The sequence below is a fragment of the Ranitomeya imitator genome, chromosome 1 (genome assembly GCF_032444005.1).
Source record: "Ranitomeya imitator isolate aRanImi1 chromosome 1, aRanImi1.pri, whole genome shotgun sequence".
NCBI lineage: Eukaryota > Metazoa > Chordata > Amphibia > Anura > Dendrobatidae > Ranitomeya > Ranitomeya imitator.
In genome coordinates, this window is record NC_091282.1 from 347,922,764 (window position 1) to 347,946,961 (window position 24,198).

Here is a 24,198-nt window from a genome sequence, read left to right on the forward strand (position 1 = left end):
GGCGTACTTATCTGTCCTGTTGAGGGCAGACCAAAGTACTGCAGTACACAGGCACTGGGAAAGGTCAGAGAGGCCCAGCACTGCACACTGCAGTAGTTTGCTCTGCCCTCAACAGGGCAGACAAGTACGCCTGCGCAGGAGCGCGATGTCGATGAGCAATGAAGCAAGCAGGAATCACAAAAAGATGGGAGGTACCGGACACGGACCTGCGACACCCATCGGACCGGACCGCACCAGAACACCCCCGGATGAGTATAATAGGACCTATTTCTCTTATCTTTCAGGTCGGATCGGGGGCTTATCTACAGCATTATAGAATGCTGTAGATAAGCCCTGAAAGGCAGTGGCCGTATCTTATATTGGCCAAAACTGCCGACAGGTTTAAGTAAAATGAATTAACAAAAAAAAAGATATATCTTATGGAAGTACTGATTAAAGGAGCTGTCCACTAACTTGATATTTATGAACTATCCACAGGATAATTCTTCAATATCAGGTTGGTAAGGGTCCAACGCGTGGTAATTGAATAGGAGCTAAGCTGTAATAACCAGGAGCATCTATTAAACAGTGAATAGATCTGCTCTGTTCCAGCTCTGGACAAGGTTTACATCTTCTCGCTGCCATAGCTGCTAGGCAGCTGATCAGTGGGGATGTCGGGTGTTGTTATCCCACTGCAATTAATGATCTATAGATTAGGCAATACAGGGATTTTTGTGTGCTCACCGTAAAATCCTTTTCTCCGAGCCAATCATTGGGGACACAGGACCTTGGGTGTTATGCTGCTGCTACTAGGACACTAAGTAATGCAGAAAGAATAGCTCCTGCCCTGCAGTATACACCCTCCTGCTGGCTCCAAGTGAACCAGTTCGGTAACAAAGCAGTAGGAGCTTAACATTTAACCAGGATGAACTATGTCAAAACCAAGCCAACACAGAAAACCAAAGCCGTTCGGCTAACAGGGTGGGTGCTGTGTCCCCCAATTATTGGCTCGGGGAAAAGGATTTTACGGTGAGTACACAAAAATCCCTGTTTCTCCTACGTCTCATTGGGGGACACAGGACCATGGGATGTCCTGGAGCAGTCCCTGGGTGGGGAACAATCAACTGTAATTGCTCCTTGTACCCACAGGTTACAGATGCGGCACATCCGCCTGCAAAATTCATCTGCCGACGGTCGCATCTGCCGAGGCCTGAGAATGAATATGGTAATGTTTTGTAAATGTATGTAGACTGGACCAGGTCGCAGCTCTGCAAACTTGTGCAGCCGAGCTTGGTGCCGGATGGCCCAAGACGCACCCACTGACCGAGTGGAATGAGCCTTAATCCCTGCTGGGACAGGATGACCTCTGACTCGGTAGGACTCCTGAATAGTTGAACGAATCCATTTGGCTATTGTCGCCTTGGAAGCGAGAAACCCCTTCCTTGGCCCTTCCGGGAGCACAAACAGGGCATCTGACCTGCGGAAGGATGCAGTCCGCGAGACGTATCTCTTGAGAGCTCTCACTAAATCAAGTGTGTGGAGGGCCTTCTCGATGCGATGTGCTGGTGCTGGACAGAGTGACAGTAAGACAATCTCCTGATTGAGATGGAAGGATGAGACAACTTTTGGCAAAAAGTTCTCAAAACCACCTAATACTGATGAAAATTCAGGAACGGAACTTGACAAGACAAAGCCGCCAGCTCTGAGACTCATCTCAGGTCTGCGCGATTCGGTGATCGCCAGGGAACATCGGCAACTAGTTGAACTAGTTCCGCGTACTGTCATGATCCCAATGGCAGGGGATCACCAAAGGACAAGCACAGATACAAACAAGCTCTAGGGCGATGGAACCTGAGCTGACCGCGACCCTGAACCTAACACACAAATAAAAGTAGCCGGGGAACGTGCCTACGATGATCCTAAACGTCTCGCTCCAGCCGAAGATCTAACTTCCCCTATTAGTAGAAACACAGACCTCTCTTGCCTCCAGAGAAATCCCCCACAGAAATAGCAGCCCCCCACATATAATGACGGTGAAATGAGAGGAAAGCACATACGCAGTATGAAAACAGTTTCAGCAAAATGAGGCCCGCTAAAGCTAGATAGCAGAGGATACAAAAGTGAACTGCGCGGTCAGCGAAAAACCCTTCAAAAAACCATCCTGAAATTACTTGAACTCATGTGCCAACTCATGGTACATGAGGAGCAATTTCAGCCCACTAGAGCAACCAGCAGCAAGAATCACATATCTGCAGGCTGGACTAAAAACCAAATAAAGCAAAACACAAAAACAGGAAAATCCAAACTTAGCTTGACCAGAAGGTTCTAGGAGCAGGGAGCAGAGGTAACAAGACACACTGGATACATTGATAACCGGCGAGGAAATGCCAGCAAGGCCAGGTTAAATAGGAAACTCCCATATGCTGATGGAACAGGTGGAACCCAGAAACCCAGGAAAGACAAGTCACCCAGTACCATCAGTAACCACCAGAGGGAGCCCAAAAACAGAACTCACAACAGTATCCCCCCCTTGAGGAGGGGTCACCGAACCCTCACGAGAACCACCAGGGCGACCAGGATGAGCCCTATGAAAAGCGCGAACCAAATCATCAGCATGAACATCCGAGGCAACCACCCAAGAATTATCCTCCTGACCATAACCCTTCCACTTGACCAAATACTGGAGTTTCCGTCTGGAAACACGAGAATCCAAGATCTTCTCCACAACATACTCCAATTCTCCCTCCACCAGCACTGGAGCAGGAGGCTCAAGCGAAGGAACAACAGGTACCTCATACTTCCGCAACAACGACCGATGGAACACATTATGAATAGCAAACGATGCCGGGAGATCCAAACGAAACGACACAGGGTTAAGAATTTCCAAGATCCTATAGGGACCGATGAACCGAGGCTTGAACTTAGGAGAAGAGACCTTCATAGGAACAAAATGAGAAGACAACCACACCAAGTCACCAACAAGAAGTCGAGGACCCACGCGGCGACGGCGATTAGCAAACTGCTGAGCCTTCTCCTGGGACAACTTCAAATTGTCCACCACATGACTCCAAATCCGGTGCAACCTATCCACCACCATGTCCACTCCAGGACAATCAGAAGGTTCCACCTGACCAGAGGAAAAACGAGGATGAAACCCCGAATTACAAAAGAAAGGAGAAACCAAGGTAGCAGAACTAGCCCGATTATTAAGGGCAAACTCGGCCAGCGGCAAAAAGGTAACCCAGTCATCCTGATCAGCAGAAACAAAACACCTTAAATAAGTTTCCAAGGTCTGATTAGTTCGTTCAGTCTGGCCATTCGTCTGAGGATGGAATGCAGACGAAAAGGACAAATCAATGCCCATCTTAGTACAGAACGTCCGCCAAAATCTAGACACAAACTGGGATCCCCTGTCAGAAACGATGTTCTCAGGAATCCCATGCAAACGAACCACATTCTGAAAAAACAGAGGGACCAACTCAGAGGAGGAAGGCAACTTAGGCAAGGGTACCAGATGAACCATTTTAGAAAAGCGATCACACACAACCCAGATGACGGACATTTTTTGAGAGACAGGGAGATCCGAAATAAAGTCCATGGAAATGTGTGTCCAAGGCCTCTTCGGGATAGGCAAAGGTGACAACAATCCACTGGCCCGAGAACAGCAAGGCTTAGCCCGAGCACAAACCTCACAAGACTGCACAAAAGAACGCACATCCCTCGACAAGGAAGGCCACCAAAAAGACCTGGCCACCAAGTCTCTAGTACCAAATATTCCAGGATGACCTGCCAACGCAGAAGAATGGACCTCGGAGATGACTCTACTGGTCCAATTATCCGGAACAAACAGTCTCTCAGGCGGACAACAATCAGGTTTACCCGCCTGAAACTCCTGCAAAGCACGTCGCAAGTCTGGGGAGACAGCAGACAAAATCACCCCATCCCTAAGGATACCAGAGGGCTCAGAATTTCCAAGGGAGTCAGGCACAAAACTCCTAGAAAGAGCATCCGCCTTCACATTCTTTGAACCTGGCAGGTATGAAACCACAAAATTGAAACGAGAGAAAAAGAGTGACCAACGAGCCTGTCTAGGATTCAGACGCCTGGCAGACTCAAGGTAAATCAAATTTTTGTGATCAGTCAAGACCACCACACGATGTCTAGCACCCTCTAGCCAATGACGCCACTCCTCAAATGCCCACTTCATGGCCAAAAGTTCCCGATTACCAACATCATAATTCCGCTCAGCCGGCGAAAACTTTCTAGAAAAAAACGCGCATGGCTTCATCACTGAGCCATCGGAGCTTCTCTGTGACAAAACCGCCCCCGCTCCAATCTCGGAAGCATCAACCTCAACCTGAAAAGGGAGCGAAACATCTGGCTGACGCAACACAGGAGCAGAAGAAAACCGGCGCTTAAGTTCCTGAAAGGCCTCCACAGCCGCAGGAGACCAATCAGCAACATCAGCACCCTTCTTAGTCAAATCCGTCAAAGGCTTAACAACACTAGAAAAATTAGTTATAAAACGACGATAGAAATTAGCAAAGCCCAAGAACTTCTGTAGACTCTTAAGAGATGTAGGCTGCGTCCAGTCACAAATAGCCTGAACCTTGACGGGATCCATCTCAATAGTAGAAGGGGAAAAAATATACCCCAAGAAAGAAATCTTCTGGACTCCAAAGAGACACTTTGAGCCTTTTACAAACAAGGAATTGGCCCGCAGGACCTGAAACACCTTCCTGACCTGCTGAACATGAGACTCCCAGTCATCAGAAAAAACCAAAATATCATCCAAATACACAATCATAAATTTATCCAGATATTCACGGAAAATATCGTGCATAAAGGACTGGAAGACTGAAGGAGCATTAGAAAGTCCAAAAGGCATTACCAAATACTCAAAATGGCCCTCAGGCGTATTAAATGCGGTTTTCCACTCATCACCTTGCTTTATTCGTATAAGATTATACGCACCCCGAAGATCAATCTTAGTGAACCATTTAGCCCCCTTAATGCGAGCAAACAAATCAGTCAACAATGGCAAAGGATACTGATATTTTACGGTAATCTTATTCAAAAGACGATAATCTATACAAGGCCTCAAGGAACCATCTTTTTTGGCCACGAAAAAAAAACCTGCTCCCAAAGGGGACAAAGATGGACGAATATGTCCCTTTTCCAAGGACTCCTTAACATAATCCCGCATAGCAGTATGCTCTGGCACTGACAGATTGAACAAACGACCTTTAGGAAATTTACTGCCTGGAATTAAATTTATAGCACAATCGCAATCCCTGTGAGGAGGAAGCGAACTGAGCTTAGGCTCCTCAAAAACATCCCGATAGTCAGACAAAAACACAGGAATCTCAGAAGGAGTAGATGAAGCGATAGAAATCGGAGGTGCATCATCATGAACCCCCTGACAACCCCAGCTTAACACAGACATTTTTTTCCAGTCAAGGACTGGATTATGAGTTTGTAACCATGGCAGACCAAGTACTAGAACATCATGCAAATTATACAGTACCAGGAAGCGAATCACCTCCTGATGAACGGGAGTCATACGCATGGTCACTTGTGTCCAGTACTGAGGTTTATTCATAGCCAAAGGTGTAGAGTCAATTCCCTTCAAAGGAATAGGGATTTCTAGAGGCTCCAGACTAAACCCACAGCGATTGGCAAATGACGAATCCATAAGACTCAGGGCAGCGCCTGAATCCACATAGGCATCGACGGAAATGGATGATAATGAACAAATCAGAGTCACAGACAGAATGAACTTAGACTGTAAAGTACTAATGGCAACAGACTTATCAACCTTTTTTGTGCGTTTAGAGCATGCTGATATAACATGAGCTGAATCACCACAATAAAAGCACAACCCTTTTTTCCGCCTATACTTTTGCCGTTCACTTCTGGACTGAATTCTATCACATTGCATTATCTCAGGTGACGGTTCAGACGACACCGCCAAATGATGCACAGGTTTGCGCTCCCGTAAACGCCGATCAATCTGAACAGCCATAGTCATAGACTCATTCAGACCAGCAGGCGCAGGGAACCCCACCATAACATCTTTAATGGCCTCAGAAAGGCCATCTCTGAACTTTGCAGCCAGAGCGCACTCATTCCACTGAGTAAGCACCGACCACTTCCGAAATTTTTGACAATAAATTTCTGCTTCATCTTGCCCCTGAGAGAGGGCCAACAAAGCTTTTTCAGCCTGAATCTCTTGGTTAGGTTCCTCATAGAGCAAACCCAATGCCAGAAAAAACGCATCCGCATTAAGCAACGCAGGGTCCCCTGGTGCCAATGCAAATGCCCAATCCTGAGGGTCACCCCGCAGGAAAGATATAATTATCTTGACTTGCTGAGCAGGGTCTCCAGAGGAGCGAGATTTCAGAGAAAGAAACAACTTGCAATTGTTCCTAAAATTCAGAAAACGAGATCTATCTCCAGAAAAAAACTCTGGGACAGGAATTCTAGGTTCAGACATAGGAGCATGTACAACAAAATCCTGTATATTTTGAACCTTAGTGGCAAGATTATTCAGGCTGGAAGCCAAACTCTGGACGTCCATGATAAACAGCTGGGATCAGAGCCATTCAAAGATTAAGAGGAGGAGGAAGTAGCCAGGCTGCAATAAGGCTAGGCAGCAAACTCTGAGGGAAAGAGAAGGAAAAAAAAAAAAAAAAAAAGAAAACTTCCTCAGACTACTTATCCTCCTACTTCAGCCAATACAATTAACACTTTGTGGGCCGGTTATACTGTCATGATCCCAATGGCAGGGGATCACCAAAGGACAAGCACAGATACAAACAAGCTCTAGGGCGATGGAACCTGAGCTGACCGCGACCCTGAACCTAACACACAAATAAAAGTAGCCGGGGAACGTGCCTACGATGATCCTAGACGTCTCGCTCCAGCCGAAGATCTAACTTCCCCTATTAGTAGAAACACAGACCTCTCTTGCCTCCAGAGAAATCCCCCACAGAAATAGCAGCCCCCCACATATAATGACGGTGAAATGAGAGGAAAGCACATACGCAGTATGAAAACAGTTTCAGCAAAATGAGGCCCGCTAAAGCTAGATAGCAGAGGATACAAAAGTGAACTGCGCGGTCAGCGAAAAACCCTTCAAAAAACCATCCTGAAATTACTTGAACTCATGTGCCAACTCATGGTACATGAGGAGCAATTTCAGCCCACTAGAGCAACCAGCAGCAAGAATCACATATCTGCAGGCTGGACTAAAAACCAAATAAAGCAAAACACAAAAACAGGAAAATCCAAACTTAGCTTGACCAGAAGGTTCTAGGAGCAGGGAGCAGAGGTAACAAGACACACTGGATACATTGATAACCGGCGAGGAAATGCCAGCAAGGCCAGGTTAAATAGGAAACTCCCATATGCTGATGGAACAGGTGGAACCCAGAAACCCAGGAAAGACAAGTCACCCAGTACCATCAGTAACCACCAGAGGGAGCCCAAAAACAGAACTCACAACAGCGTACCACGCCCTGCGCGGCCAATCTGGCGCAATCAGGATTACTTGTACTCCCTCCGCTCTGATCTTCTTGATGACTCTCGGCAGTAAGGGGAGCGGGGGAAATATGTACAGAAGTCAAAAATGATGCCACGGGAGTATGAGTGCATCTGCCCCGATGGCTGCTGGATCGTGGGACCGAGCTATGAAGTCGGGAACTTTGGAATTTAGCCGTGAGGCCATCAGATCCACGTCCGGAGTTCCCCAACGACAGCAGATCTGGTGGAAGATCTCCGGATGAAGAGATCACTCCCCGGAATCGAGGCCTTGACGACTGAGGAAATCTGCCTCCCAATTGTCCACTCCCAGGATGTGAACCACAGAAATCATTGAGCGATTTTCCTCGGCCCAACGGAGAATGTAGCCTACCTCGCACATGGCTGCCATGCTGCGGGTTACCCCCTGTGAGTTGATGTATACCACCGCAGTGGCAATGTCTGACTGAATCCTGATGGGACAACCCTCCAGGATGGGATGGAAATGGAGAAGAGGTAACCTGATTGCCCGAATTTCTAAGATGTTGATCGGAAGGCGTGATTCCTGAAGTGACCAGCGGCCCTGAGCAGTGTGATGTAGGAACACCGCTCCCCAGCTTAGAAGACTGGCATCTGTTGTCACAACTAGCCAATGCACTGGAAGAAAAGACTTCCATTGATTCAGGGAAGACTTCAATGTCCATCACCTGAGAGACTGTCTGACTCGCTGGGGAAGGAAGAACCGACGGTCGAGGGGAACGGGTTCCTGTCCCAAACAGCCAGGAGGGCATGCTGTAAGGGACAGAGGTGTAATTGGGCAAATGGAACCGCCTCCATAGCTGCTACCATCCTGCCGAGGACTCTCATACTGAAGCGCAGAGAGTGCGAGGTTGAGAGAGCTTCTAAGCTCCCCGCTGTAACGCTGAGAGCTTTTCCGGGGGAAGAAACACCAACCCCTAGAAAGGAAATTCGCTGAGGCGGGTACTGGGGAAGATTTTTGAAATTTATCTTCCAACCCAGGCGACAAAGAGAATCTATTGTGATGTTCACGACCTCCTTGCAGGTGCGAAAAGAGGGGCCTTTGATGAGGATATCGTCTAGATAGGGTAGCACCACCACGCCTCGGGTGTGAAGGATGGCCACGGCGGCCGCCATGACTTTGGTGAATACCCTGGGAGCGGAGGCGAGGCCGAAGGGCAAAGCAACGAATTGGAAGTGTTGTTCCTGAACTGCGAAGCGAAGGAACCTCTGGCGAGAAGGGAAAATTGGAATGTGGAGGTACGCGTCCTGGATGTCTAGGCGCCAGGAACGTGGCTTTTCCCATGGAGGCGATGACAGAACGAAGCGATTCCATTCGGAACCGTCATACCCTGATGAACTTGTTCAGCAGTTTTAGGTCCAGTATCGGCCGTACTGTACTGTCCTTCTTTGGAACAATGAACAGGTTTGAATAAAAACCTTGAAACCTTTAACTTTGAGGGACAGGGATAATAACCCCGTCTTCTTTTAGAGAGCTTATGGCTTGGAAGAACTCTGATGCCTTTGCCCTGGGAGGACACGACAGGAAAAAGCCATTTGGAGGCTGAACGAGCCACATTGTCGATCTGACGATCGGTGGGGTTTTTAATTGAAGCGCCCTCTGAAGAGGATAAAATAGATTTAGTAGCTAGGTGCGATACCGGAGGATGTACCGGAGGAGACTGTGACCAATCTTTTCTTAGATCAGGAGCGAAGGGATATTTTGACTCCATGGGCTTTTGCCCTGTAAAGCATTTATCTGGACGGATCCTATGAGATTCAATGATTTCTTTAAATTCGGGATGATTGGGGAACACTCTGTGAGCCCGCTTGGTCCTCTTAAAGTACACAGCATGATCCGTTTTAGATAAAGGCTCCTCATCTAGCTTCAGGGCCTTGTTTACTGACTCAAGGAGAGAGTTGAGAGTCTCCTGATCGTGTTGAAATTGCTGATCTAGGGACGTGTCAGAATCGTCCTCTGAGCCAGGTTCTCTACTAGCCCCAAGTGAGGGGGAGCGAGAGATGGAACTCTTAGAACCCGATTCCCGGTGATGGTCTTGGGACAAGGCATGAGTCCTTTTCCTGGAAGAGCGAGAGCTCCTTGGTAAGGCACAACCCTTAGTGTACAAGGGGTTCTGATCATCGGAAGCGTTGTCCGTAAGAGTGCCCTGGTTAGAGGAAGGGTCTCGGAACGAGTCTAACGCTTTGGCCAGGGATGCCATAGACCGGGTAAGGGAGGTAGCCCACTCAGGGGGACTAGGCTCACTGGGTTCGGTATCAGTAACAGGTGGTCCCTGAGCAGTCACCGGTTCACAAGCTGAGCATAACACAGTATTGTAACCCCGGGGTAGAGATACCTTACAAGAGGTACAAGCAGCAAAAAACAGTGTGGGTTTTCCCAGTCTTTTTGTTAGGCTTTGATTGAGACATAGTGTAGCCTTGAGGAGAGCGCTTACTAGCAGGGGAAGGGTTAAGCTATGTTTCTGCAGCTTACCCAGGTTCTGTGTCTTGAGTCCCCGGGGGAGGTCCGCAATGTGTCCACAGAAATCACTAATCCCTGAAGCTGTGATTCAGAACGCTGGAGCAGCGCTGCAGCATAGCCCTGTGGGTGTCCAAAGATGACCGCCGAGATCAGGAAGAGAAGGCGCTTCCCGCAGAACGAAAAGCGCCAGAGAGAGAGTGGGTGGCGGTAACCGCAAGTGGGCGGAGCCAACATTCCGGCCTGGAAGAGAGAAAAGCCGGGGGCTAAATTAAGCTTGCGGTTGCGGCCTGCAGCGCCGCGGCCGCTATTTGTGCGGACCGACATGACCCACGCACCCGGGCTTTAAGGTATATGTGGACCTCCCTTATCCCAGAGACCAGGACCTGCCAGCGCCTTGGCCCCACAGGTGTACTCATGGTAAATGCGGTGGGCCGGTGCTCAATCCACCGTCGCCATTGTCAGGGAGGGGGTGGAGAGCTTCTGCCGCCTTCCATCATCCGCTATAGCAGTGGTGATGCAGTAGGGGGCTGCACGGACGCCATAAACATCATGTCCGGCTATGCACCTGGCTCCAGGAGAGATAGATGGAGGGCTACTCCATGTGGTCGCCTGCTATGGAGGGGGGAGATCGGAACGCGAAGGAACCGTCGCCTGTAAAGTGAGCTCAGGGCTGGCATCCAAAGGTGCAGGAAAGGGTACGGGGAGGGACGCTCTGCGTTCTTGCCTGTTGATGGTTCGGGGGAGATCGGAACCTAGAAAGGATCCGTCGCCCCCATTCGCTCCGTTAAGGGAAAAATAGAATTAAAATAAAAATAAAAACGGTGGGGTCTGAAAGCAGACCCAAGTGCCTCCTACATACACTAAGCAAGAACTGGTTCACTTGGAGCCAACAGGAGGGTGTATACTGCAGGGGAGGAGCTGTTCTTTCTGTATTACTTAGTGTCCTTCTAGCGGCAGCAGCATAAAAAATTTCAGAAGTATTGTACAACCCCTTTAACCATTATTTAAGAGGCATTTTATTATGGAAATGCTCAAATAACAGTGAAAGGTGTCCTGTACATGGCAGAGCAACACAATGGATCCGCTACAGGAAGCATTATATTATAGCGATATACTCCCCTAGAAGCAGCTGCTACACTGCAAATCCACCTGCACACAACAAGCTAGGCTAAGAGGTTCATTACTCCTTTACTGGACTGCTACCACTTGTGCAGAGAGCTGTTTCAGCAATAAAAGCAGTTTAACAAATACTTATTATGTTGCATACCATGAATGGTAAATTAATGGTCATTATACTTCTGAAAGTCATGAGAAAAAAAGATAATCAATGATGTAAAGTAAACCATTCCATGTAAAAACATTACCTATGTAGATTTTGGCGATACTGTAAGCAAAATCCCGTGCTGCTAATTCCATATAGTTGCTTCCTCTCTCTCCCGCCTTCTGTGTGAAGGCTTTTAGGCTCTGCAGAGCTTGCAGCAGATGTGAGACAGGTTGAGACAGACCAGGAACATTAGATGAGGCTTCCAGCATTTCCTGCAGTAAAAAATGTATATATCACAAGTTTTCTATGAATATTAGCTGAGATCTTGTGGAAATTAGTAGTCACAGTAATAACGAGGCTTGTGTACCATGGCAATGCTGGTCATAACAGACTGTGATGAACTTTACCTGACTGGAAGAGAAATAAGCACCCAAAACCTGTCCCTGGCTCTTTATGACTGACCGTAGGACATCCAGAGATAAAATGTTGGTTGTTCCTTCCCAGATTGTTAGCACCTATCACAGATATATGACAGGGTGAGCAATGGAAATACAAGGCGATTCTGGTTCACTATTGAACACTGAGTTCTTACTTGGGCATCTCTCAGCAAAGTTGGTAGTCCTGTATCTTCCATATAGCCCTGTCCTCCAAAGCACTCCAATCCTTCCGATATGACAGCAATAGCCTAGCATGTACAAAGATTAATACTCCTTAAAAAAGAGGAAAGACACCTACAAAAGCATACCTCCCAACTTTAGACGAACAGAAAGAGGGACAGATCATGCAGAGTACCATGGCAAATTTTGGTCACACCCCAATTCACACCCAATTACCATGTCTTCCTTCCCTGGCAAAAGGATTGGTTAAAAGGGGCACTGTTAGGCTATGTGCACACATAGAAAAGAGCTCTGCGGATTTTTCCGCAGCGGATGTCAGAAATCCGCAGGTAAAAGGCACTGCGTTTTACCTCCGTATTTACCGCAGTTTTTATGCGGATTTTTTGCGCAATCCGCACAAAGAATTGACATGCTGCGGAATGTAACCCGCAGCGCTTCCGCGCGTTTTTTTCCGCAGCATGGGCACTGCGGATTGCTTTTTCCATAGGTTTACATTGTACTGTAAACGCATGGAAAGCTGCTGCGGACCCGCAGCTGCAGATCCGCAACGTGTGCACATAGCCTTTGTGAAGGAAATTCAGCAAACTCTCACGACTACATTGCACAAGCCTAAATCCAGGACTGTCCTGTGAGCAGATGGATTCATGGGCAGCACGGTGGCGCAGTGGAGAGCACAGCAGCGCTGGAGTACTGGGTTCAAGCCCCACTAAGGACAACATCTGCATAGAGTTTGTATGTTCTCTCCGTGTTTGCGTGGGTTTTCTCCGGGTACTCCGGTTTCCTCCCACATTCCAAAGACATACTGATAGGGAATTTAGATTGTGAGCCCCAACGGGGACAATGTGTGCAAAACTGTAAAGCGCTGCGGAATATGTTAGCGCTATATAAAAATAAAGATTATTATTCATGGGTGTCTGGTCCAGCATCCAGGTCAGTAGTACCTGGCAGCTTGAACGGAGGCCATGAATTTCTAACCTTCTGGCGCCGGCAGGATGTCATCTGTGCATCCTCCTCATCTCTAGTTGGGACCTGTGGATTTATTTTTTGTTCTTTCATTCACAGTTGGAGCCTCCAGAACCTTATCGTCTTTATGTAGCTTCACTATATCACATCCAGCTTTTTTGTGTCTGTAAGGCCGTGTTCACACATAGCATGTGCTTTTTTTGTTTTCTGCAGATGTCAGCACCAAACTACACATTAGCAATCTTCTCCCCCTTATTTGATGCGTTTTTGGTACAGATATGAAGCCATGTTTTCAATGTGTTTTTATAGCACAGAAAAGCTTAGATTCTGCACTTAAAGTAACTGCAGTTTTTTACATGCTTTTTTAAGGCTCCACATAGAAGAGAAAAAAAAGCACCAAAACCACACAGCTCAGCAGCATCCTTGGGCGCACAGTGGGCACCTTTTTTGTTAACCCCATAGTGACAAGGCCAAATTTTTAAATCTGACCAGTGTCACTTTATGTTATGTGGTAACGACTCTGGAATTCTGCTCCAAATACCAGTGATTTTGAGATTGTTTTTTCGCGGCACATTATAATTTTTGATAATGATAAATTTAGGTCAATATGTTTTGTGTTTATTTATAAAAAATATCAAAAATTTGACAAATGTAAAAAAAATGTGTAATGTTCAAACTTTAACCCCTTAAGCCCCGAGGGTGGTTTGCACGTTAATGACCGGGCCAATTTTTACAATTCTGACCACTGTCCCTTTATGAGGTTATAACTCTGGAACGCTTTAACGGATCTTGGCGATTCTGACATTGTTTTCTCGTGACATATTGTACTTCATGGTAGTGGTAAAATTTATTCGATATAACTTGCGTTTATTTGTGAAAAAGACGGAAATTTTCCAACTTTAAATTTTTATGCCCTTAAATCACAGAGATATGTCACGCAAAATACTTAATAAGTAACATTTCCCACATGTCTACTTTACATCAGCACAATTTTGGAACCAAAATTTTTTTTTGTTAGGGAGTTATAAGGGGTCTATATGATAGAAAATACCCAAGTGTGACACCATTCTAAAAACTGCACCCCTCAAGGTGCTCAAACCCACATTCAAGAAGTTTATTAACCCTTCAGGGGTTTCACAGGAATTTTTGGAATGTTTAAATAAAAATGAATATTTAACTTTTTTTCACACAAAATGTATTTCAGCTCCAATTTGTTTTATTTTACCAAGGGTAACAGGATAAAATGGATGCCAAAAGTTGCTGTACAATCTGTCCTGAGTACGCTGATACCCCATATGTGGGGGTAAACCACTGTTTGGGCGCATGGCAGAGCTCGGAAGGAAAGGAGCGCCATTTGACTTTTCTTTTTCGAAACATAAATTTTTATTTATTTACAAATTGTGTCGAGCATTACATCTTATTGACATTAAATTCTTAATAATTAACACAACGTTATGGGGATTAGGGAAGGGAAGAGGATAGGGGAAATGGTGACATTACAATAACTATCCAATCACATTCTCTATATGCAAATCTGCAAAGTTATTTAAGAACGGTATTTAAACGGAAAGATAACCAATTGTTCCATTTTTTATGAAATTGAGCTATATTATTATTAGATGTAGCGATTATTTTTTCTGATAGGCAATTTTCGTTGATCAGTGATACGACCTCGGGCAGTGAGGGGCACTTGGAGTTTTTCCAGTAACTAGCAATTTTGATTCTTGTTGCTACAATAATATGTACAATCACTGTACGGAACTCATAGGGAAACGAGTCCAAATCAATAGCGAGTAACGCCTGCTGTGCATTAAGATTCACCGGTATACCACAAATCTGGAACATCAGATGATCTACGGCTTCCCACAGACGTCTAATTCTGTCACAACTCCACCATATATGTAACATGTCTGCACAGGGGTCTCCACACCTCCAGCACGTGTCTGGGGAACTGCGGAACATCCTAGACAATCTACTGGGAGTGAAATATCACCGATATAACAATTTCCTGGCGTTTTCTATGTGGTTAGTACATTTAGATTGGCTTCCAATAACTAAGAAGGATGCCCTCCACTGATCCGGTGTGAATGTGCAGTTTAGGTCTTTTTCCCACTTTTGCAGGTATGTAGTTAGAGAGGGCAGGGTATTCTCCAACATACAGTCGTAGTTTGTGGACAGCGCCCTAATCTGTGATGTCGGGTTCATCAGCATAGAGTAAAGTTTAGATGGCGGTGCAGGCATCTGTTTTTTCCTTTCAGTTAGGAAATGCCGGATCTGCAAATATTTGTAAAAATCCCTTTGAGGAACATTGTATTTATCTCTCAATGATGTAAAAGTAATTACCGTATTTTTCGCTTTGTAAGACGCTCCGGATTATAAGACGCACCCCAAATTTTGAGGAGAAAAATAGGAAAAAACTATTTTTTAATAAATTGGTGGGGCGTCTTATAATCCATCTGTCTTATTACTTACCAGGGGTTGTGGTTGTGGTGGATCAGAGTCCCAGGCTCGTTGCCGGAGGCAGGAATGGAGCATTGCTGCAGGCTGGGATGAGGGGGTCTGCAGGGGGCTCCTGTGCTGCAGGGGGGCTCCTGTGCTGCAGCCTGGGATGAGGGGTCTGCAGGGGGCTCCTTTGCTGCAGGCTGGGATGAGGGGTCTGCAGGGGGCTCCTGTGCTGTAGGGCTGTCTCCGGTGCTGCGGGGGGCTCTGGTGACATTTTGTGAAAGACCAGAGCCCCCCGGCAGTTCTTCCATGCGTTCCAGTATGACTAATTCCGGGAAAATGGCCGCCGGAATCTCGAGAGATGAGATCTCAGCGCTGAAATCTCATCTCCCGAGATTCCGGCGGCCATTTTCCCGGAGTCAGTCATACTGGAACTAACTCCGGGAAAATGGCCGCCGGAATCTCGAGAGATGAGATCTCAGCGCTGAAATCTCATCTCCCGAGATTCTGGCGGCCATTTTCCCGGAATTAGTCATACTGGAACGCATGGAAGAACTGCCGGGGGGCTCTGGTCTTTCACAAAATGTCGCCAGAGCCCCCCGCAGCACCGGAGCCTTCAGCATCACCCGGGGCAGCAGCGGACAACCCCGGCAGTGGCGGCGGACGACAGCGGCGGCAGGCGGTAGCGGCGGCGGACACCCCCTCCTCCCAGCCTGTAATGGTAAGCGGTATATCCGCTTTGTTAGACGCACCCACATTTCCCCCCCAAATTTGGGGGAAATAAAGTGCGTCTTACAAAGCGGAAAATACGGTAATTCCTCCCCCTCATACAAGTTCCCAATTGAGGTGGTTTTGGGTAAATTCCAATTTTTAAGTTTGAGGTCCGGGATACAATGCTCCAGTGTCTCTATAGGAGCTTTGAGGAATGCGGTTTGTATAAGGCCTAATTTAATAGTCAACACTCTCCATAGCTCCAGAGCAGAGTCTATTGTTGGGGACATTTTTAGGTTTCTATTAGGGACTTTAGTTTGATGTGCATGGTAAAAAGCTGAGACATTGGAGGTTCTCATCAAATGTTTTTCAATTGCTATCCAGTGCCGATCATCATCATTATTCCACATGAATCGTAACTGTTCGAATAATGCGGCCCTGTAGTACCGGACCACTGAGGGGCACCCTAGGCCACCCTTACTCGTAGGGATGTAAAGCGTGTCCGCTTGGACTCTGGGTTTTCTCTCTTGCCAAATGTATTTTAAAATCATTGCTTGAATCTCTTTTAATATTTTCATTGGGAATATGATGGGGAGATTGCGCCATTTGACTTTTCAATGCAAAACTGACAGGAATTGAGATGGGACGCCATGTTGCGTTTGGAGAGCCCCTCGTGTCTAAACATTGAAACCCCCCACAAGTGACACCATTTTGGAAAGTAGACACCCTAAGGAACTTATCTAGATGTGTGGTGACCACTTTGACCCACCAAGTGCTTCACAGAAGTTTATAATGCAGAGCCGTAAAAATAAAAAATCAAATTTTTTCACAAAAATGATTTTTCGCCCCCAATTTTTTCTTTTCCCAAGAGTAAGAGAAGAAATTGGACCTCAAAAATTGTTGTCCAATTTGTCCTGAGTACACTGATACCCCATATATGGGTGTAAACCATTGTTTGGGCGTATGGCAGAGCTCGGAAGGGAAGGAGCGCCATTTGACTTTTCAATGCAAAATTGACTGGAATTGAGATGGGATGCCATGTTGCGTTTGGAGAGCCCCTGATGCGCCTAAACATTGAAACCCCCACAAGTGACACCATTTTGGAAAGTAGACCCCTTAAGGAACTTATCTAGATGTGTGGTGAGCACTTTGACCCAACAAGTGCTTCACAGAAGTTTATAATGCAGAGCCGTAAAAATAAAAAATCATATTTTTTCACAAAAATCATCTTTTCGCCTCCAATTTTTTATTTTCCCATGGGTAAGAGAAGAAATTAGACCACAAAAGTTGTTGTGAAATTTGTCCTGAGTGCGACGATACCCCATATGTGGGGGTAAACCACTTTTTGGGCGCATAGCAGAGCTCGGAAGGGAAGGAGCGCCATTTGACTTTTCAATGCAAAATTGACTGGAATTAAGATGGGACGCCATGTTGGTTTGGAGAGCCCCTGATGTGCCTAAACATTAAACCCCCCCACAAGTGACACCATTTTGGAAACTAGACCCCCTAAGGAACTTATCTAGATGTGTTTTGAGAGCTTTGAACCCCCAAGTGTTTCACTACAGTTTATAACGCAGAGCTGTGAAAATAAAAATTCTTTTTTTTTTTCACAAAAATGATTTTGTAGCCCCCAGCTTTGTATTTTTACAAGGGTAACAGAATAAATTGGACCCCAAAAGTTGTTGTCCAATTTGTCCTGAGTACGCTGATACCCCATATGTGGGGGGGAACCACTGTTTGGGCGCATGGCAGAGCTCGGAAGGGAAGGAGCGCCATTTGGAATGCAGACTTAGATGGATTGGTCTGCAGGCGTCACGTTGCATTTGCAGAGCCCCTGATGTACCCAAACAGTACAAACCCCCCACAAGTGACCTTATATTGGAAACTAGACCTCCCAAGGAACTTATCTAGATGTGTTGTGAAAACTTTGAACCCCCAAGTGTTTCACTACAGTTTACAACGCAAAGCCGTGAAAATAAAAAATCCTTTTTTTCCCACAAAAATGATTTTTAGCCCCCCAAATTTTTATTTTCCCAAGGATAACAAGAGAACTTGGACCCAAAAAGTTGTTGTCCAATTTGTCTCGAGTACGCTGATACCCCATATGTTGGGGTAAACCCCTGTTTGGGCGCACGGGAGAGCTCGGAAGTGAAGGAGCACTGTTTTACTTTTTCAATGCAGAATTGGCTGGAATTGAGATCGGACGCCATGTCGCGTTTGGAGAGCCCCTGATGTGCCTGAACAGTGGAAACTCCCCAATTCTACCTGAAACCCTAATCCAAAGGCACCCCTAACCCTAATCCCAACTGTAACCCTAACCACACACCTAACCCTGACACACCCCTAATTCTAATCCCAACCCTAATCCCAACCGTAAATGTAATCCTAACCCTAGCCCTAACCCTAGCACTAACCCTAGCCCTAACCCTAATGGGAAAATGGAAATAAATACATTTTTTAAATTTTATTATTTTTCCCTAAGGCTATGTTCACATTGCGTTAGGGCAATCCGTTTAGCGCTAGCGGATTGCACTAACGCAATGTCTTTTTAGGTGTCGCGTTTAGTGGTTTCGTTAACGTCCCCGCTCTGGAAGATCGGGGATCGGACCACGGGCGTGCCGCAGACGCTGCAAGCAGCGTCCGAGGTGCGCCACAAAAGAATGGCACCTTGCTAGCGCGAGCCGAAAATGGCACGCTCTAGCAATGCGCTACACCCAAAAATCACATTGCTATCAATGGGTGTGCTAACGGACCCATTGCACGGCGTTAATTGCGACATTTTCGCCGTGCAACGCTGTCCGTTAGCGTTAACCAATTAACGCAATGTGAACCTAGCCTAACTAAGGGGGTGATAAAGGGGGGTTTGATTTACTTTTATAGCGTTTTTTATATCGGATTTTTATGATTGGCAGCCGTCACACACTAAAAGACGCTTTTTATAGCAAAAAAGTTTTTGCGCCTCCACATTTTGAGACCTATAATTTTTCCATATTTTGGTCCACAGAGTCATGTGAGGTCTTTTTTTTTTGCGGGACGAGTTGACGTTTTTATTGGTAACATTTTCGGACACGTGACAGTTTTTGATCGCTTTTTATTCTGATTTTTTGTGAGGAAGAATGACCAAAAACCAGCTATTCATGAATTTCTTTTGGGGGAGGCGTTTATACCGTTCTACGTTTGGTAAAATTGATAAAGCAGTTTTATTCTTCGGGTCAGTACGATTTCAGCGATACTTCATTTATATCATTTTTTTATGTTTTGGCGCTTTTATACGATAAAAACTATTTTAACCCCTTACCGGCATCGGACGTACTATACCGTCCGATGCCGGCTCCCCTGCTTTGATGCAGGGCTCCGCGGTGAGCCCGCACCAAAGCCGGGACATGTCAGCTGTTTTGAACAGCTGACATGTGCCCGTAATAGGTGCGGGCAGAATCGCGATCTGCCCGCACCTATTAACTAGTTAAATGCCGCTGTCAAACGCAGACAGCGGCATTTAACTACCGCTTCCGGCCGGGCGGCCGGAAATGACGTCATCGCCGACCCCCGTCACATGATCGGGGGTCGGCGATGCGTCTGGATGGTAACCATAGAGGTCCTAGAGACCTCTATGGTTACTGATCGCCCGTCGCTGTGAGCGCCACCCTGTGTAGCAGAGGCGATCGTGCTGTGCCTGCTTCTAGCCTCCCATGGAGGCTATTGAAGCATGGCAAAAGTTAAAAAAACAAGTTTAAAAAAATGTGAAAAAAATAAAAAAAACATAAAAGTTTAAATCACCCCCCTTTCGCCCCAATCAAAATAAATCAATAAAAAAAATATCAAATCTACGCATATTTGGTATCGCCGCGCTCAGAATCGCCCGATCTATCAATTAAAAAAAGTATTAACCTGATCGCTAAACAGCGTAGCGGGAAAAAAATTCGAAACGCCACAATTACATTTTTTTGGTCGCCGCGACATTGCATTAAAATGCAATAACGGGCGATCAAAAGAACGTATCTGCACCGAAATGCTATCATTAAAAACGTCATCTCGGCACGCAAAAAATAAGCCCTCAACCGACCCCAGATCATGAAAAATGGAGACGCTACGAGTATCGGAAAATGGCGCAATTTTTTTATTTTTTTTAGCAAAGTTTGGAATTTTTTTTCACCACTTAGATAAAAAATAACCTAGTCATGTTTGGTGTCTATGAACTCGTAATGACCTGGAGAATTATAATGGCAGGTCATTTTTAGCATTTAGTGAACCTAGCAAAAAAGCCAAACAAAAAACAAGTGTGTGATTGCACTTTTTTTGTAATTTCACCGCACTTGGAATTTTTTTCCCGTTTTCTAGTACACGACATGCTAAAACCAATGATGTCGTTCAAAAGTACAACTCGTCCCGCAAAAAATAAGCCCTCACATGGCCAAATTGACAGAAAAATAAAAAAGTTATGGCTCTGGGAAGGAGGGGAGCGAAAAATGAACACGGAAAAACGAAAAATCCCCCGGTCATGAAGGGGTTAAAGAAAAAATAATGATTTTGGCATCGCTTTATTCTGAGGACTATAACTTTTTTATTTTTTTGGTTATGATGCTATATGGCGGCTCGTTTTTTGCGGGACAAGATGACGTTTTCAGCGGTACCATAGTTATTTATATCCGTCTTTTTGATCACGTGTTATTCCACTTTTTGTTCGGCGGTATGATAATAAAGCGTTTTTTTCTTACGCCATTCACTGAAGGGGTTAACTAGTGGGCCAGCTTTATAGGATGGGTCGTTACGGACGCGGCGATACTAAATATGTGTACTTTTATTGTTTTGTTTTTTACATAAAGAAATGTATTTATGGGAATAATTTTTTTTTCTTCTGAATTTTTTTTTTTTTACACGTGTGGAAATTTTTTTTTTTACTCTTTCACTTTGTCCCAGGGGGGGACATCACAGATCACCGATCTGACAGTGTGCACAGCACTCTGTCAGATCGGTGATCTGACAAACAGCCGGCAGCTTCAGCCAGAGCTGAAGCTGCAGCCTGCTCCTGACCCGGAAGTGCTCCCTGCAGGACCTGGATGCAGCCCCGCGGCCATTTTGGATCCGGGGCCTGCAGGGAGAAGACGCTCGGTACACGGTGAGTACATCACCGTGTACCGATCGTCTCAGGGAAGCCCGCAGGGAGCCCCCTCCCTGCACCGCCGGCACACCGCGATCATCTTTGATCGCGGTGTGTTGGGGGTTAATGTGCCGGGAGCGGTCCGTGACCGCTCCTGGCACATAGTGCCGGATGTCAGCTGCGATAGGCAGCTGACACCCGGCCGCGATCGGCCGCGCTCCCCCGTGAGCGCGGCCGATCGCTATGACGTACTATCCAGTCGGTGGGAATTAAGGCCCACCCCACCTTGACGGGATAGTACGTCATATGGGATTAAGGGGTTAAATGATTATCCCTTTAATCCAAATAGTCACACAACACAAAAACATTAATAACATTTCCCACATGTCTGCTTTACATCAGCACCATTTGTAAAAATGTTATTTTACTTTATTTGCATTTTAGGAGGTTTAAAAATGTAGCAGTAATTTTTCATTTTTTCAAGGAAATGTACAAAATATATAATTTTAGGGACCTATCCAGGTTTGAAGTGACTTTGAGGGTTCTATATATTGGAAAAACCCCAAAAGTGATACCATTTTAAAAATTGCACCCCTGGACATATTGAAAACTTCTGTCAGGAAGTTTATTAACCCTTCAGGTGATTTTTAGGATTTAATGCAAAGCGGCATGACAGAAATAAAAAGAGAATTTACACCAACTAAATGTCGCTAACTTCTGAGCAGGCCGCTATAGCCGGCAGACTCTAAAGGTACTGTCACACTCAGCGACGCTGCAGCGATATTGACAACGAGCCGATCGCTGGAGCGTCGCTGTTTAGGTCGCTGTAGAGACATCAAACACAGCAACTCCAGAACGATGCAGGAGCGATCCAGTGACGTAACGGCAACTCACTTATCGTTCTCGCAGGTCGTTAGCTCCATGTAAAACGTTGCTGGCATCGTTGCTTTTGCTGTCAAACACGACGATACACGCCGACCTGACGGCGAAATAAAGTTCTGGACTTCTAGCTCCGACCAGCGATATCACAGCGGGATCCAGATCGCTGCTGCGAGTCAAACACAACGAGATCGCTATCCAGGACGCTGCAACGTCACGGATTGTTGTCGTTCTCGTTGTAAAGTTGCTGAGTGTGAAGGTACCTTAAGGCCGCTATTTGGCCATTAATTGCCAAGGCAAACATCAGGACCACACAATCATGATCTCTGGGTGCACATGGGAATAAAGCAGAAGCCCCCACACTCTGTTAACCATTTATATGATGTAGTCACTATTGACAACAGCATCTAAGGTGTAAAACAGATATGGTTAGTTCCAACACTGATCATGGCTAATACAGCAAGTTGTCAGCTATAGTGGACAGCCGACAGCTGCCGGATTGTCACGCGTCGGAGGATGCTAGTCTCTTATATCTCAGTAAAAAGACATATTGGTGGTCATTAAGGGGTTAAAGTAGTTTTTATTAAGGATTTTTTACATAAAGGGGGGTAAAAAAAGGGGAGATATATTATAAATACACAGTAATAAAGACACAAACAAGAACATAATAAAAGCTAAATTTAAAGGGATCAAAGACATAGGCTAAATAAAGGGTGGAAAGGGTTAAGGATGAGAAGGGAAGGAAAAATGTGATTTATTAAGGAAAATGGGAAAGAAAAAATTAAAGGGACAGAAGGAAAATGAAAAAAATTGTTATGTACAGGATAGGAAAGGAAAGGAGTGACAATACACATATAAGATACCTTATATATAAAACATTTACGAGATGGGGGGGGGGGAATGGGAAAGGCAAGGAAAGAAACAGGAACGAAAGAACACCTGTAAAACAGAAGTAGCCACAAGCATATTGATAAATACTAACTGTTAAATAATGTAAAATACTGTTTATCGAAATCATATACCGGGCGTAATTTTCATGAAATCGCATCCACTTTGTTTGGACAGTTAAACACAGCAGAATGAATTTACGCTACATGTGAACATGGTCTAAATTTCAAAGCAAAGTGGATGTGCTTCCATAAAATCTCCGCTCTCTGTGGTCTGAAGACACTGTCAAATTCTGCAGTTTTAGTGAATTTTTTCTCTCTATAGGCTGCTTCTGAAAAAATTGTATGAAGAAAAAAATGACGTTGCATTTTAAAGAGCAGAATCAAAGCTTTTCTATACTATTAAAAAAGCGTTAAAAACTCTGCTTCATATCTGCCCAACAATTTCATCAAATAAGGGGGAAAATGCATGAAGGAAACGCGGCAAACACAATAATCAGAGAAGATTGTTATTGTGTTGTGTGGTGCGGACACCTGCAGAAAAAAAGCAGCATTTGCGCTACATGTCAACACGGCCTCAGCATTAGGCCAGGATCACACAGGCGAGAAACACGTCCGTGTCTCGCATGTGAAATCCAAGCTCTGGCAGCGGCACTCCAGAGCGGAGCGTGTGGCTCCATGTGTTGCTATGCGGCTGCACGCTCAGCTCCACAGTGCCGGCGCCAAAGCTTGGATTTCACATGCGAGACACGGACGTGTTTCTCGCATGTGTGATCACAGCCTTACAGTTTTATTACATTTTTTATGGGTTTAACCCCTTAGCGACCGCCGATACGCCTTTTAACGGCGGCCGCTAAGGGTACTTAAACCACAGCGCCGTTAATTAACGGCGCTGTGGAAAAAGTAAATAGCGCCCCCCAGAGTCGGATTTTCTCCGGGGTCTCGGCTGCCAGGGGTAGCCGAGACCCCAGAGAACATGATTCGGGGTTTTTTTTACCCACCCCGCATTTGCGATCGCCGGTAATTAACCGTTTACCGGCGATCGCAAAAAAAACAAAACGCAATCTCTTTTTAATTTCTCTGTCCTCCGATGTGATCGCACATCGGAGGACAGACAAAAGGGGTCCCAGGTAGCCCCCCAATACTTACCTGTCTCCCCCGGTGCTCCTCGTGGCTCCCGATGGGCGCCTCAATCTTCAAAATGGCGGGCGCATGCGCATTGAGCCAGCCGGCCGGCCCCGCTAGGATCTTTGGGGTCTCGGCTGCCGAGGTAGCCGAGACCCCAAAGAGCATGATCGGGGTCGGTTTTACCGACCCCTGTTTTGCGATCGCCGGTA

The 24,198-nt window shown here is 46.0% G+C and overlaps 1 protein-coding gene across 1 annotated transcript in view; it reads right to left on the bottom strand.

Moving 5' to 3' along the window:
• LOC138672052 (acyl-CoA dehydrogenase family member 11-like) overlaps window positions 1–24,198 on the bottom strand; it is a 239,854-nt gene that overhangs the window by 27,136 nt on the left and 188,520 nt on the right. Inside the window, exons 12-14 of the mRNA XM_069760128.1 lie at window positions 11,857–11,949; window positions 11,672–11,779; window positions 11,365–11,536 (exon numbers count right to left, since the gene is read on the bottom strand). Coding sequence (XP_069616229.1) covers window positions 11,365–11,536; window positions 11,672–11,779; window positions 11,857–11,949 — 373 coding nt within the window. The remainder of the gene's footprint in view (window positions 1–11,364; window positions 11,537–11,671; window positions 11,780–11,856; window positions 11,950–24,198) is intronic.